Genomic DNA, 17079 nt, shown 5'->3' with positions numbered 1-17079 from the left:
GGAAGCCCAAAATCTCTGTAAATGTTTATGAAAATTAATAAAATATAATTATAGAAAAAAAAAACCACAAAACTCTTCATCAGAATCACACACACACACAAAAAAAGAACTGCCTTCTATAAAAGTTTCATTGCTGTGACCTTTTCTAAGTAGATTGCCAGTCCTTTTTATCCAGGCTTCCTTTAATTGGGTTCAAACTGCCAACCTTTTGATGGATATCTGAGTATTTAGCTATTTGTGTCACCCAAAACTCCCCATTTCTCCATTCTTATCAAATCAGTGACTGCTGCCTCAGAATTAGAGCTTTTCAGCTTTTGCTTGTAATTAAGTAGAAAGGTCATAGATCTGTCACCTCACCACTTAAAGTTTACACAAAAACTAGACACGCTTAGCCAAAATTTGCTCTTGCTAGAAGAAATTCCATTTGATAAAATTAGATCTAATAACTATTTTTTATTTATCTTATATTTGGCTTCTGTGATTAAATAAAATCCCACTATGGTTTTGAATGTTCTAGTGTTAATCAAGTTAAATATTTATCATTTTTATGAGTCACAGCTTGACAAGTATATGAAGTTCACATGTACATAACTTTATAAATGACTGGATAAAAACAATACTTTTAGATCTTGTTGGGATTTCTTGACTTCACAGTTTCAAAAAATCTATCTTGCTTCTACTTGATGCTAGTTTATTTAACAGAATTACAGTTTTTGGTTTTTAATATTGGGAGCCGAGATGGAAAGCGAATGTTAACAGGAATGATGCCTGGCCAAGCATAATCAAAGCAGGCTCTTTAGTTTTAATTTTCCATGGGAATGAAACAAGATGAAGTCTAATATTTTTCCAATTTTGGTACTTTTTCCTAAACAGATTATGAAGCAATTGTGAAGCTTTCAGATGGCTTCAATGGAGCAGACCTAAGAAATGTCTGCACTGAAGCAGGTAAAGGTTTAAAGTTCTATACTGTTGTTTTTTATTTTTCAAATTATGAACAGTCTGGGTTTACCCCAAATCAGAGCCTGTGTCTTGCAAGGATTTGAATATAAATTTTTATTTGTTTTATTTTTAGAATTTATTGCAGAAAACAGGAAAAAGAGAACAAATACATTAAATAGAGAGAGGGAAAGCTAGTAAAACAGTATGCTGTTGAGGCAAGGGGAGTTTTTATTCTAAGGAGACCTCTGAAAAATATCTTGAATATTTTCCAGAGTTATCCACTTGAAAGGTAGAAGGCTAGACATTTATTATTTGTCATTTCCCATAGGATGAGACTTGACCTTGGGGACACTAATTGTTTTGTACCTTAGGATGCCTTGGGATAGAATGTGGAAAGGCATGCAGGTGTTAGGTCACCTGGAGGGAAATCTGAGGTGGTACTGTCTGCTCTATATGTGGTTTATATCAGAAGGGACCAGAACAGAAGAGTTCTACCAAAAAATAGATAACATGTTTTTTGCCGTTAGTCTGTGGGCAGTAAGCTTTGAAAGGTTGGTAAGAGGTTTGGGAAATAAAATCCACTGTGGAGTCAGTCGAACTCAATGCACATAACAACATAGCTGTGAAAAATTAATTGAACAGAAATAGTAGTTTTTAATAAATTCAAGCTACTGACTCAAAAGTATAAATCCCGATTTCTCCATATCTACTCTACTTGTTGTTGTTGTTGTAGTTGTTATGTTCCATCAATTGGAACCGCCTCATAGCTGACCCTCTGGTGGGTTTTCAGAGGCAGGAAATCAAATGGGAAAAGATTGCCAGCCTTCTCCTGAGAAAGTTGGTGGATTTGAATTTGTGCCTAGGAGTTGGCAGTGCAACTCCTTAACACTAGGCCACCAAAACTCCCTGAATGGACAAACACATAATTCTGATTGTGTATGTGTATAAACCATCATATTGTTTTGTTCTCCTCAGGTATGTTTGCAATTCGTGCTGATCATGATTTTGTAGTACAAGAAGACTTCATGAAAGCAGTCAGAAAAGTGGCTGATTCTAAGAAACTAGAGTCTAAATTGGACTACAAACCTGTGTAATTTACTGTAAGGTTTCTGCTGGCTGCATGACAGATACTGGTTTAGTGTAAAAATAAAGAAAATAATGGATGTATTGGCACTGATCTCAATAAAAGTGTATGAATAAAAATATGTGGATAACAAAAATGAGTAACTCTACTTTTAAGATTGATACAGAAGAAATTGGTATGTTGATGTTGCATTTACTGCAGCAGTTTAAAAAGTGTGTTGAAGCTGTTTGTTTCTGCTGTGTAAGCATTTTTTAACCATTGAAAATGGTTTGAGGTAGTACAAGAGAGCATTTCTTAAAGACTTATTTTGTATCATTTATTCTTCATCCTAAAAACGTGAATAAAATGTCTTATTCAGTTCTACATATCTGCTTGTCTTTTCTAAGATCACTTTACTATGATCCTTTAAGTTGCTTATTAAGTAAAATACTTACTTTGTACCAAGATGAACTCATATTTAGATTATAGATTTAAAACAGTACATACATACATCAGTGTTCATAAAGTCATCTTGTATCATAATATAGATGTGTATGTGTATCTGTCTTGGTTCTGAAAGCCTTTACCTACTCCTTAGTTTTTAATTATTCTGTTTCATATATAATTGAAATAATTCATGTATATATTAAGCAATTTTTTAAGATTATAATTAAAAGTAATATTTGCTAAATAAATGTGAATTAATTTTGGCTTTTTTATTTATTTGAGTAGATCATTCCATTTTTCATCTTTTAATCTTTGAACCTCTTCAGAATAATTCATATATGTGCATGTACAATACAGTTTTGTATATAGTGTGGGTTTTTAAAAAATTTTTTTTTTTATTTTATTTTTTGTGTGTGTGTACCATCAAATTGGATCTGACTGGTAAAGGAGGAGATTGTCCCTCCTTCTCCAGCAGAGCATCTGGTGGATTTGAACTGCATACCTCTGGGATTGCAGTGCAGCTTCTTGCCACTAGGCCACCAGAGTTCCCTTTATAATGTGAGTTTTGAAGATTCATTATTTCCTACTTTGATCTTTAGACTTTATTTGTATTTGTAGATACCAATTTAAGAGTATCTTAGAGATGAGATGTTGATATTGGAAATGTTCAAAAAAACAATCTTATTATCTATACATTCAGAAAACAAACCCATTGCTATTGACTTGAAATGGACCCTCTAGCAGGTTTTCAAAGACTAAACCACATGGGAGGAGGCCACTCATCTTTCTCCCTCAGAGCAGATTTTAACTGTCTTCCTCTGGGTTGGCAGCACGAATTCTCACCCACTAGAACACCAGAGCTCTCTAGACTGTCTCATACTAGGTGACAGTAAAAATTTTATAGGAATCATCATTGGTCATCAATTGAGATTATTTTATTAAAAGTTGTTTACATTCCTCATTTCAGGAGGTGGCATGTGATCTAGCTTCTATGGTACTGAAGGAAGAAGTCTAGACTGTAGTGAAGGCATTGGTGACAAAATAGATTCCAGGAATTGATGGAATACCATTTGAGAAATTTCAACAAATAGGTGCCACAGTGGGCTTGCTCATTCATCCATGCCAAGAAATTTGGAAAACAGCTACTTGGACAACCTACTGTTAGAGATCTGTGCTGCTTATGCCTGTGCCAAAGAAAGGTAATCAAGAGAAAAAGTAGGATTTTGAAGAAAGAGAATTCCAGAATACTTAAATTGTGCTCTTGTAGAATCTACATAGAGCAACAGGCAGGACAACTGTTTGAATAGAACAAGTGGACATTATATGATTGAAAATCAGGAAAGGTGTGTTTGTGAGGTTCCGCCACCGTAGTCTGTGCTGAGTAGATAATCCAAGAAGTTCTATCACATGCAGAACTACAGCTCTGGATTGAAGGAGGACTCCGTAGCAACCTGTGATATGCAGATGACACAGTTTTGGTTGCAAAAAATGCGGAGGACTTGAAACATCAATGAAAGCTCAATAACTAATTATGGTAATCCATTCTCAGTGTAGATTATACTCCAACATTAAAAAACACAACACTAAATCCTTTTAACAACAACCTACATCATAAGAAAAGATTGACTTTAAGGATTTCATTTTACTTGGATCAACAATCAATACCTATGTAAACAAGCAAGAAACCCAACACAACTGTTTATAAAAAACAAACCTACTCCAGTTTCACAAGCTAAAATGAATATTGCATGTTATAATTAATTGTAATTATTCAAATTAATTAAAATTTATCACCCACAGTAATGTGTGTATTTTTGTACTTTTAAAAGGCAACACTCTTTAGGCCATTCTATTTAGAGAAAATGCAACTCTCTGGACCATTCTATTTCTATGTATGTTGACAATGTAGTTCATAGATCCAACAACCAAACCCACTGCCAGTGAGTCCCATTTCTAATCAGGATGGAGTATAGATGCCCTATAGAGAATTTAGACAGAAGCAGCTTCTTTTAGCAGCTCATGAATTTGAACTACTGACCTTTCATTTAGTCTCTCAGTTTATGTTCAAAACATGAAGCATATACCTCAGTAGAAAAGCCAGTTGTCTCCCTTCAAGAACTGATTCCTGAAAATATGTCCAGAGTAAGACGAAGTTACGTCATTCTTGTCTATAAGGAGCACTCGGGTTGCACTTTGTTCAAGACAGATTTGTTTGGTTTAAAAAGTTCAAGATACTCTGAAGGCATTGGCATTATTAAGACCCTAAGGATTGATTGGCATCTTCTCCCATAAAGATGCAAGCCCTGGACATGCTCACAAGGCTGTTGAAAGAAACCTAGAAGACTGAAGAGATCTGTATTTGTTCCCATTAAAAAAAAAATTATGCAAAACAGTGTGGAAATCACTGAACAACATCATTAATATCATAAAGGAAAATAGCTAGAAGGATACATAAACAGGGAACTGTCAGAAATTGAAGCTAAATTTAAAAGCAGTCTTACCCTTGCTGATGTTAGATGGATCTTGGCAGAAAGCAGAGAATACCAGAAGGTAATCTTGTTTTATTGACTGTGAAAAAGCATTTGACTGGGTGGACTATGACAAATGATGGCTAACATTGAGAAGAATGGGAATCCCAGAACACTTAATTGTGCTTGTGCAAAATTCATACCTAGACCAAGAGGCTGTTGTCTGAACAGAGCAAGGGAAGACTGCTTGTTTTAAAAAGGTGCATGTTGGGGCTGTATCTTTTCTTTTTAACCATACCTATTCAACCGTATGCTAAAATTATTTGAGAAGCTAGACTCTGAAGAAAAACGTGTTATCAGGATCTGATAGGAAAATTCATCAATAACCTCTTCTGCAGAAGACACAGTCTTGCTTACTTAATGTGAGGATGACTTGAAGTATTTACTGCAAAAGATCAAAGACTACAGCCTGCAATATGAATTACATCTCAACATCAAGAAAACAAAAATCCTCACCAATAGATGACATCATGATAGGTGAAGAAAAGATTGAAGTTATCAACGATTTCATCTTACTTGGATCCACACGTTCACTCTTAGTATGAGCAGTCAAGAAATCAAAATACAAGTTACCTTGGGAAAATCTTCCGTCAGGGGACCTCTCTACAATGATGTCAGTTTAAAGACAATGGTGTGCCTTATTCCAGCCATGCTGCTGTGTACAATCAAGTCAGAACCAACCCATAGCTGGCCCTGTGGTGGGTTTTTAGAGGCAGTAAATTACACAAGAGCATGGAAGGAGGAGTGGCATCCACTTCCATAATAGCTTGCCTCCGGAAACCCTATGAACCTGGAGAGAGGATGAAAGGCACCCAAGCATCGAGGACTCTCCTCCATAGGGTCGCTATGAGTCGCCTGCGACTCTATGGCACTTAACAACAATAACATCAACAGAGAGAGAGAGATCAGCTGGTCCAGTGAAGAGAAAACGATGTGACCAAGACAAAGGTATGTGACTTAGTTTGTGGCCCTCTGGCCAGTCTTTCATTATTTTTGTTCAGACATTCCTCTAGGTCGTAGAGCCCTGGTGTACAAGTTGCCGTCCCTGCGACTCGACGGCACTTAACAACAACAAATTACACAAGAGGAGATTGCCTGTCTTTCTCCCATGGAACAACTAGATTTAAACCTTACACCTTGATCCGAGCCATGATCTTCTCAATTACATGCTATGCATCTGAAAGTTGAACAATGACTAAGGATGGTGAAGAAGAATCAATGTGGTATTTGGAGAAGAGAACTGCCAAGAGAAGAAACAGGTCTGTTTTAGAAGGTGAAACCACAGTTACATAGAAATACAGAGACAGAGATGCAACCAGAATACTAAGAGGCAAGGATGGCATAACCTCATTTCACAGAGCATGTTGTTAGGAGAGGCTAGTCCTTGGAGAAAGACATCATGCCTGGAAGAGGGGAGGGACAGAGCAGGAGAGGAAGATTCTAGATGAGATGTATTGATACTATAATTGGGGTAATGAGGGTAGGTGTGTAGGAGTAAGTGAGATTGGCTCAGTATAAGGCAGGCTTCTCAATGAACTCAATGAGTTGCAGGCAACTCTGAGTTGCAGGCAACTCAATGGCACATAAAAACAAAATATTTAGATATATTTAGACAAAGAACCAGATTGTTCCTTATAGGCCAGAATGGTGAAACTGTCTCATTTACTCCTTTAGCTGTTTTCTCCTGGAGGAACCAGTCCTTGGAGAGAGACTTCATGCTTAGAAAAGTTGAGTGAGAGTGGGGGAAAGAGAAGACCTTCAATGAGATGGATCAGTACAAAGTCAATGAAACAGACATTATTCTATTGCTTTCTGTTTTCAGCCAAGATCCATCTGAGATATATATATATACACACACGCATACATACATGCATATGCCTAATACCACGGCCTCTTCTAAACAGGCAGTTCTCTATTCCAGTCGTTTTTGGATCATTTTCAGCAGAATCTTGCTTACAAGTGGTATTAGTGATACTGAAAGATGGGCAATCTCTCGTAATGATACTAATGATATTGTTCAATAAGTTCTGCTTTCTGTTGGTTCACCTGTCTTTGGAATGGGAACAAATGGGATCTCTAGTCGGCCAAATGGTTGGCCTACAGATTTCTTGGCATAACTTTGTGAGTGAATCCAGGGCAGCGTCTGTTTGTTGAAATATGTCAGTTGATATGCTGTCAATTCTTGGGGCCTTGTATTTTGCCAATTCCTTGAAAGCACCTTGAACTTACTTCATCACCACATACTTTGGGTATATTGTCAGGAAGGGTCAGTCCTTGGAAAAAAGATGTTATGCTGGAAAGGAAAAGGATCAGAGAAACCAGACTTTCAGCAAGATAGATTGACAGTTACTACCACAGTGGCCTTGAACATGACAGAAATCATGAGGATGGCGCAATATACCGCAAACATTAGATCTGTTTTTGTTGTTTATCCAGTTCCTAAAACGTGTTACACTGGGGAAATCTGCTGTCAACGGACTGGATCTTGGGAGGATGCCGCAACCCTGTTCATAGGGTCCTTCTGAGTAGTAGACTAGATGGTACCTAACAACATTATCATCAACTTGCTTTAAAAAAATGAAAATAACCCAAAACCCCATAAACCCACTTTCCTAGTGGCGTCTATCTAATCTGAGCCATTATCAGTTTAATTTTGCATAGAATGATTTTAAAAGAGCTGAAATCCTGTCAGACTGCCTGCCTTTCCTTACCCTTACTCTCCTCCTCCCACTTCCAGCTCCGCCTCCTTCACTCCGAGGATCTCGGGGCCCAAACGCCTTAATACCCCGCCCCAGTCGCCCCACTGCGTCTGCGCCCAAGCGAAGGGGCGGGGCAGTAGCGCTCTGACACCTGGCAGCGGTGGAGGGAGGGGCGGAACGTGAGCGTGGATTGCGATTGGCTGAGGCGGCGTGAAAGGGCGGGGAAAAGGAGGGGAAACGGTTGTAGGGCTCGTGTCTGTGTGTGAGCCCGGGCGGCCTGAGGGGCGGCGGAGACACAGGGGGAGGGAGAAGCAGAAGCATGGCGGCTCGCTGTGGGCCGCCCTACCCTCTTCTTCACTGCTGTCGCCGCCGCCGCCGCCGGGAGCCTTTTATCTGCATGTGTTAGTTGTAAGCGTGCAGCCCACGCACCAGCGCTCGGGTCTACCGGCTGTCCTCTCGCCGCCACTGCCAGTCTGAGAGGTCGACTGGGGAACTCGTCCTTCCACCCCACCCACCAGCCTGCGGGCGGGGACCATGGAGGACATGAAGCTGGAGTTCCCTTCCCTTCCACAGTGCAAAGAAGATGCCGAGGTGAGCTCTTGTCCGGCGATTGCCACGCACAGGCCTCGCCATGTGGATTCTCGCCCGAGGGACGACCCCAGGCCCCAACCGTCGAAGTTTCCCGCTCGGTCGGCGCTTGAGGGCGTCCCGGGACTGCGGGCGGATCCTGCCGCCGGGGCGATCGCCGTCCCGGGCAGCCGAGTTCCTCTCTCTTCCTCTCCCGGCGCCTCGCTGCTGGCTGTTCTCTCCACGCGGGCAGCTCACCTCGCCCTAGGCCGTGAACTTGGACCAGAGTACCCCTCACTGCTGATACGTGCACCAAGTTATTCTTTATTCCCATCTTGAGGCGTCGGAGTTGTTCAGGACTCACTTGTGGGGCCACATGTGACTTCGCATGTGGTGTCGACCTGACACCTGAACTTTACGAATGCATGTTGGAAAAGTTTGCCAAGGGGTGGGGTTTTTGTTTGTTTTTAAAAGAAAGACCTTGTCTAACGGAATTACATGTCACAGAAGTAGCTCATTTGAAATCTGAGTACTTCAGAGTCAGTTAATATTGGAAACAATTCTGGGCCACTATAATTCCAGGTTTGCCCAGTGTTTAGATTGGGATTTTAATTTTCCACCTATTGTGTTCCTAGTTTAAGTTACTTTATGATCATGCAGATTAAGAATTTTTTAAGGCTAAGTTTAAATTAGTAACAAGGCAGATACTACAAGTAATTGGAAAAATCAAAACTCCATTTTACAGAGATTATTCGATTTACACTGAGTACTTAATTTTATTGCATAGCTCCATTTGGGATTTTCTTTCATTGGAGGGAGCATTGCTTATGGTAATGATGCTTGAGTGATCTCTGGCATAGTCGGTAGGAAGTTGCACTGCTAAGGCAAAGGCTGCACTTTCTAATACACTGGCAATTCCTGGGGAGGAAAATGGGCATCTCCTCCCATGCAATTTAAAACCTCCAGAAAAATGATTATGAGTTGGAACCACTGGTAATGGGAGTTTTGTGTTATTTTTGTTTGTTTTTCAGAATAATATTGAAAATTGCATGTTGTAAAGAGGATAATCTTCAAAGGGAAGTTGTATTTGGGTTAAGTTTTAGGCTTTTATAATCCTCAAGTCTATCACTATATACGTAAAATATCCCGGCAAAAATGAGAAATTCTTACTGGGAATACAATTTTTTGTCATTCATCTGTACAGCACTGGTAATACTCAAAATCTGGTAAATAATGATGTGGTTATTATCTGTGGAAACCAATTTAATTCTTAAACCCAAACTGAAACACTGGAAATGCTTTGTGTGTGTGTGTGTGTGTGTGTGACTGTCAAATCGGATCTGACTGGTACAGGAGAATATTCTTCTCCTTTTTCAGCAGAGCACCTGGTGGATACAAACCGCTGGAAAGGCTTTTTAATAAGTGTTTGGCAATTTACATGAGCAATGACAAGTACCTGTCACATACCATTCTTTCCTCTTTCATGCAATACAAAGCCTTTCTCCACTTGTTGTTGTTGTTGTTGTTATGTGTACAACAGCCCTAAACCCTGCTCTATCCTGTGCCAATCTCACTGCCTCTGACACACCCATCCCGATTACCCTAGTCACTGAATCAATCCACCTCATAGAGGTCTTCCCCTCCTGCGCTGTCCCTCCACTCTGCCCAGCATGATGTCCCTCTCCAAAGACCTGTCTCTCCTTACAACATGTCCAAAGTATGAATCCTTGCCTCCAAGAAGCAGCCTGGTTTAACCCTCTCTAGGATGAATCTATTTGTTTTCTTGGCAGTCCATGGTACATTCAGTACTCTTCTCCAGCACCACAGCTCAAAGGCGTCAGTTCTCCTTCTATCCTCCCTAGTCATTGTCTCCACTTTTTAGGTATCTAAACAAGGTGTTTTAGGTATTTGCTGTCAATTGGACTTGGCTTTAGAGAATAAAACAAATATATCTGACAACATGAATTTACAAAATTACCTCTTAGAGGACACTTTTGGGTTCTGTCCACCTTATGAAAATTTTGGAAGAATTTTAAAATATAAAACTTTTTAAAGTCACAAATCGATATGTCACAGTTTTGATAGGTACTTCATGTCTTTAATAGATCTATTTGTGTAGTGTTACTTACGTTTGTCTCTTTTTTTAAAAGGAGTGGACCTATCCTATGAGACGAGAAATGCAGGTATGACAAGTTGTTTTTATGTTCAGGTCATTAACATCATCATTACTAAACAAGTTGACCCCATTCCACGGAGGATTTGAGATTCACCTATCAGTAAGTGGGTTCATCTCTTAGTATTTGAAATATCCACATATTTAAGGTGAATGATGGATCTTAAAAAAAAAAGAAGACAGAAATGTACAGAGTTAATGTACATTTCACAGGTAACATACAAAAATGTACAGAGTTAATGTATGATTCACAGGTAACATACAAAATGATTGAGATGGTAACAGCATTGAGGTGCTTTACTCGAGTAGGAAAAAGTTGTATTTTCAAAGATAGGAATTGTAATTTTACTAAGTATTCAACATATTAGTCACAGTCTTCTCCAATATCCATATAATTCAGTCACTTCTTTGCTCTTTGATGTTAATTTGTTGTTGTTAGGTGCCATCAAATCAAGTATGACTCATTGCATCCTTGTGAGCAACAGACCTAAACCCTAGCCTATCCTGTGCCATCCCGACACAAGATCTGTGGCTAGAGCTGCTTACTGGTGGGGGGGCAAAATTATGGTGAGACTAGCCAATCACCTTGTGGAATAGTGAGATAGCCAGTTCCCTTGTGGATAAGCTAACAAACCCTATTTGCATATGCCTGCACATCCACATGGTTAGGTCAGATTAAAATGGCTAGGAAAACCAAATTGAATGACAAACTCCATAGGGGCCTTCGCCCAAACTTCTGAAAGACTGAGAGAAGATGCCTTAATTTGGAGGGCTAAGGGCCAATCCTTGAAAAACATCATGCTAGGATAGATTGAGGGACATAAAAGAGCTGAAGACTCAACCAAATGTGTTGATTGACGTTGTGAGTAACAATAGGTTAAGGCATATGGTAAGACTGATAGCACTCTGTCACTAACAGATCTGAACCCTGTCCTAACTCATGTCATTCTTATCATCTCTGACATACTTGAGCCCATTCCTATAGTCACTATGTCAGTCCATCTCACTGAGGATCCTCCTCTTTTTGATGATTCACCACCTTTCCAATCTTGATATCCTTCTCCAGGCAATAACTTCTAGTAACATTCCCAAAGTATGTGAGATGAAAGATTCATTATCCTTGCCTCCAAGGAGCATTCTGGCTGTACTTTGTGTAAGACCATGTATCTGTTTGTCCTTTTGGTGGTCTGTGGGATATTTAGTTCTCCAACGCCACAGCTCAAAGGCATTAATTCTGTCATTCTTATTCATTGTCCAGCTCTCAGATGCATAGCAAATGCTTGAAAAAACTAGATAGCCTGATTGGGGCACACCTTAGTCTTGAAACTGATACTGTAGAGTTTAGAAAGCTGTAAATTATTTTTCAGTTGTCTGTGCCAGAAAATTTAGAGCACAACTGCCTGTCTGACTGGAAGAGATAATTATCTGTTTACCATTACCAAGAGAGGTGATCCAATAAACATCATTAATATTACATGCAAGCACAGTATTGCTGCAGATCATCAAAAAGTAACTAAAACAGTACATTGACAGTGAAATTCCAGAAGTTCAACTTGATTTTAGAAGAGGCTGTGGTACCAGGGATAGCATTGGTGATGTCAGATGGCTCCTGGCTGAAAGCAGAGAATGCCAGGAGAATGTGTGTTTGTGCTGTATTTATGCAAAGGTGTTTGACTATGTGTGTTAGAAGAATGGAAATCCCAGAATGCTTAAATTATGCTTGTGCGAAACCTATTCCTAGACCAAGAAACTGTGGTCTGAACAGAGCAAAGGAACACTGTGGTTTAAAATTAAGAAAAGTGTGCATCAGTGTTGTATCCTTTCTCCATATCTACTTAATCTGTATGCTGAGCAAATAATTTCAGAAACTGGGCTCTGGTATCAGGATTGTAGGAAGACTTATCAACAGCTTGCTTTGTGCAGATGACACAACCTTGGTTGCTGAAAGTAAGAAGACTTGGATTGCTTGTTGCAGAAGATCAAAGACTAGCCTTCAATATGGATTGCATCTTAAGAAGACAAAAGTCTGGCCCGTCCTGGTGTCTGAGTGATTCCCAGGGCCCAGCAAAAAAGGGACCGAGCTTCCAGGTCAGCGACATCGGATGCCTTTCCCGCTGTCTCTCAGAGCTGAGCTTTGAAGACAAGAGGAAACACTCCCAAATAAGGACTCATTTTCCACTCCACCTTCATTGGCTGAGCAGCTGCTAAGAACAAAGGCCGCATCTCCTGATACCTGGCAAACAAATGCAGCATTGCCTCACGAATTGACTGCTTCTCCGGTGCCTACGAGTGTATTTGGGGAAAAGCTTCGCAAGCAAGTTGAGGAGTGACTCTCCTTCTGTGAGACTGGAGAGATTCCATGGAAAAACTTAGACGTCATGAAAGAAGCCATGGTTCAGGCAGAAGAAGTGGCTTTTGAGATTACCAAGAAGCTGGAGAAAAAGGAGAAGAAGCGCTTGAAGAAGGAGAAGAAACGACTGGCTGTGCTTGCGGCTTCAGAAAACAGTGGCACTCTTGAAGATCAGGAATGTGAGGAAACCGAAGAAAAACCCAAAAAGAAGAAAAAGAAAAAGCCCCAGGAGGCTCCACAGGAGAATGGAATGGAAGATCAGTCCAGCTCTGCTCTCCCTAAACCCAAGAAAAAGAAATCTCTGTCCAAGGAATTGGTCAACAGTGACTTTGAAGAGCCAACTGTAAATGCAAAAGTCCCAAAGAGGAAGAAAGCTTCCTCCAGAGAGGAACCAGAAGACCCTGAAGAGGTTGCAGACAGTGTCCCAAAGAAAAAGAAGAAGCTTTCTAAGGAGGAGCCCATCAACAAAAGTACTAAGAAAAAGAAAAAAATAAAAAAAGCACCCCAGGAAGATTAGAATGGACATTCCCTGGGGGTGGGAAGGGCATACCCAAATGTTTCCCAATAAAAAACTGTTTACAAAAAAAAAGTGAAGACAAAAGTCATTGCCAAATATTTTTTCCAAGTCTTTGGCTTCTCTTTTTACCCTGTTGGAGAAGTTTTTGAATGTGCAAAGGAATTTTATTCTTAGAAGGTCCTATTCATCTGTTTTATCCTCTCCTTGTTGTAGGTTATTCAGGATGCTTGGAAGACTGTTTATGTTGTGGATTAGGGTTTCTAGAGTTCTCCCAAGCTTTTCTCTAATAAAGTTTATAGTCCTTGGTTTTAGTCGTAGATCCTTGATCCACTTTGAGTTGGGTTTTGTGTATAGAGTGAGGTGTGGGTCTTGCTTGAGTTTTTTTACAGATAGTTTTCCAATTTTGCCCAAACTGTTTGTTAAAAAGGCTGTATTTTCCCCACTTAACTGAGGGACTTATATCTAGAATTTGTAGAATACTCCAGCACCACAACAAGATAAACAACCCGATTGAAAAATGGGCACAGGATATGAACAGACACTTTACCAAAGAAGACATTCATATGGCTAACACACACATGAAGAAGTGTTCAAAATCCCTAGCTCTAAGAGAGATGCAAATCAAAAGAATTATGAGATACCCTATTACCCCAGTAAGAATAGCAAAATTCAACACAGCAGCAAACAACAAATGCTAGTGAGGTTGTGGAGGAACTGAAACCCTTATTCCCTGTTGGTGGAAGTGTAAAATGGTGCAACCACTATGGAAGGCAGTATGTCACTTTCTCAAAAAGCTGGAAATAGAAATACCATCTGACCAACAGTTCCACTACTGGGAATATACCCTAAAGAAATCAAAACTGCCACCCAAGCAGATAAATGCAGACCCATGTTTATTGATGCTTTGTTCGCAATAGCAAAGACTTGGAAACAACCTAAGTGCCCATCAACAAATGAATGGATAGAGAAGTTGTGGTGTATTCACACAATGGAATACTATGCTACATTGAAAAACAACGAACTCATGAAATATTATACAAAAGGGTGACCCTGGAGGACATTATGCTGAGTGAAATCTCTCAGTCACAAAAGGACAAATGGGACTGACGTTGGGGTTGAGGGGAACCTAAGAAAAGAGGGAATAAATACTGTATATTGCAATGAAACAGATGAGGGAGAGAACTGTTTAAAGGGAATATAGGATTAGATATTTTCATGACAAGATTGTAGAAAAAGAAAAGCATAGTAAAGTGGACTGTGGACTTGGAGGGGATTGTATAACAGAATTTTTTTCTTTTCAAAGAGAAAAATTAACCGGGGGGAGGAGTGGGCGGGGAGGAAAATGTGCAACAAGAATGAATGGGGAAAAATAAATGGAAAGAATATGCCATAAAAAAATATATCAGTTGCATAAAAAAAAAAAAAAAGACAAAAGTCCTCTCCACTGGACTGATTCATGATAGAGAAAAGAGTAAAATTGTCAACAGTTTCATCTTGCTTGGGTACACAATCAATACCCTTGGTAAAAACAGCCAGGGACCTATTCAGATTACTGAGGAGTAATGATGTCAGTTTGAAGATTATGGTGCACTTCATTCAGGCCGTTGTCTTTTCAGTCACTTGCTATGCATCTGAGAGCCAGATAGTGAATAAGGATGGCAGAAGAAGAATTGATGCTTTTTAGTAAGAGTATTGAAGATCCCATGGACTGTTAAAAGAACATAAATGTCTTGCAGAAAGTGCAGCCAGAATGCTCCTTGGAAGCAAAGAAGACAGACAGAGCTTTGTCTCACACACTTTAGGCATGTTGCTAGCAGAGGCTGTTCCTTGTGGAGGGATATTTGGAAAGAAAGAGGGTCAGCAAAGAGAGGAAGGCCTTGAAAGAAATGGATTGACACAGTCAGTCCCTGCAGCAAGGGAACTCAAGTATGTCAGAATTGATGAGACTAAACAGGGTTCAGATCTGTTGTCTGTAGAGTCATTTTAAATTGTACTAGATGGCACCTAACAAGAACAAATTCCTCTACAGCTTGGTTGAATATGCTAAATGCAAGATGACCTGGAGAAAAGCTTGTTGAGAGAATCGGGCTGTGGTTTCTGGGGCTTTGTGGTTATCATTGTTATTGTTTGTTATTAGGGTGCAGTGGAGTCAGATACAACTCATAGTGTCCTTGTGAATAGCCATCCTGAACCCTGCCCTATCATGTACAATCCTCATCATCTCTGAAACGCTAGAGGCCATTGCTGAAGTCTCAATTTCAATTCATCTTGTTGAGAGTCTTTCTCTCCTTTGCTGACCCTCTTATCTTTCTAAACATGATGTCCCTTTCCAAGGAATACCCTCGCCTAGCTACATGTCCTAAGTATGAAAGACCAAGCCCTACCCAGTACTCTGACAACAATAGTACTCTGAGGAGACTTGCATTTGAATAGATTTATAGAACCACCTTAAATGTATTTTTCCTTTTTTTAATTTTTAAAAATAGAAAGATAACTAGTAAAACTTATGTGGGGACCCAAGGTACTAAGAGGTGGGAGCAGAAGGGTGAGGACCGGCAGGAATGAAATCACTGGGTTGCATAATTTGGTGGGTGGAGGGAGTGGGTAAAGAAAATGACAAAAATCTGGAAGGTACCAGAAAAGACAGGGCAATGGTAGGCATAGTCCAATGGTGATTAATTTTTAATTTCTTCTTTTACAAGAGATTGTCTTTTTTATTTGTGGGTTTCAGACTCTCTGGCTGCTTCATGCTGAACAGGGTCTTTGAGATGAAAGAGAAGTGGGGCCAACTTTAATGGTGGTCTTGATTTGAAGCTTCATGCCTTTTTGTTCAGTTAGAATAGATTTTCTAGACGTTTTCTGTTGCAAGGTGGGTGAGTCCAGTGGGAGTGGCTGGCTGAACTTTGAGGTTTCATCCATCTTCGACTCCTTATCTGGCAGTTTTATTTCCCTCTTGTCTCTGGAACTGGGCTCAGGGTTCAGGTTCTGGAACAAGACTCAGTGTTCAGGTTACTTACAGAAAAGGGAGCACACCTAGAGAGAACAAACTTGTGGGTTAAAAAGAAAAGGGCTTTGGAGGTGTTACTTACAGGTATACTGTGGGAGGAGATGGAGGAAAGTGGCTTAGATAAAGTTCCTCAAACACATCAGGTGGCTCTCCTATGCTAGGCAGCTCTCACCTGCCACTTGGTTCTCCCCAGGGACCTGGCGGCTCTCTGCAGGGGCCAGGCAGCACTTTCCTACCAGGTGACTTTCCCCCCAACCCTGATAAAGCTCTTTTGAGATCCAGATCTTGCACCTAACTTCTGGCTATAGGGCTGCCATCCACAAATGGAAAAGGGGCTTCAAGAGTAGTGAACAGACTTTCTCAAGGTTGAAAAAGTAATAAAGGCAGTAGAACAAGGACTCAAAGCAAGGTTGTCTGAAGCCCGTTTGTGAGGTGGAGAGCTCTGTATGACACTTGGTTTGGCCATCTTTCATCTTCCTCCGCAAACAAAATCTTGCTGAAGATTGTTTTTAAAATGGCTAGAAGAGAATATTCAAGCACATGTGGGGCTCTGCCCACCACCCCACCTTAAACTTTTAAATGAAGAGATTTCAGGCCCTTATCTCCATTCTGCAGAACAATATCATTGATTTCACATGCAAGCAAGATTCTACTGAAGATTATCCAAAAACAACTGGAGCAGCACATCAGCAGAGAATTGCCAGAAGTCCAGGCTGGGTTTAGAAGGGGTTGTGGTACTAGGGATATTGTAGCTGATGTTAGATGGATCTTAGCTGAAAGCAGGGAATA

The 17079-nt window shown here is 40.1% G+C and overlaps 2 protein-coding genes across 2 annotated transcripts in view; both read left to right on the top strand.

The window, feature by feature from the left end:
* Positions 1–2033, top strand: part of PSMC6 (proteasome (prosome, macropain) 26S subunit, ATPase, 6) — a 32896-nt gene extending 30863 nt beyond the window's left edge. The window contains exons 13-14 of the mRNA XM_006894360.1: positions 874–945; positions 1915–2033. Coding sequence (XP_006894422.1) covers positions 874–945; positions 1915–2033 — 191 coding nt within the window. The remainder of the gene's footprint in view (positions 1–873; positions 946–1914) is intronic.
* A 5899-nt stretch (positions 2034–7932) lies between these two features.
* The window catches only part of STYX (serine/threonine/tyrosine interacting protein), a 35913-nt gene continuing 26766 nt past the window's right edge, over positions 7933–17079 (top strand). Inside the window, exons 1-2 of the mRNA XM_006894359.1 lie at positions 7933–8267; positions 10394–10426. Coding sequence (XP_006894421.1) covers positions 8211–8267; positions 10394–10426 — 90 coding nt within the window. The 5' untranslated portion in view covers positions 7933–8210. The remainder of the gene's footprint in view (positions 8268–10393; positions 10427–17079) is intronic.

This window comes from Elephantulus edwardii, unplaced genomic scaffold (genome assembly GCF_000299155.1).
Source record: "Elephantulus edwardii isolate Elephantulus edwardi_28Jun2011 unplaced genomic scaffold, EleEdw1.0 scaffold00140, whole genome shotgun sequence".
In the NCBI taxonomy this organism is placed as follows: domain Eukaryota; kingdom Metazoa; phylum Chordata; class Mammalia; order Macroscelidea; family Macroscelididae; genus Elephantulus; species Elephantulus edwardii.
This window is presented reverse-complemented; position numbering and strand designations above follow the sequence as displayed.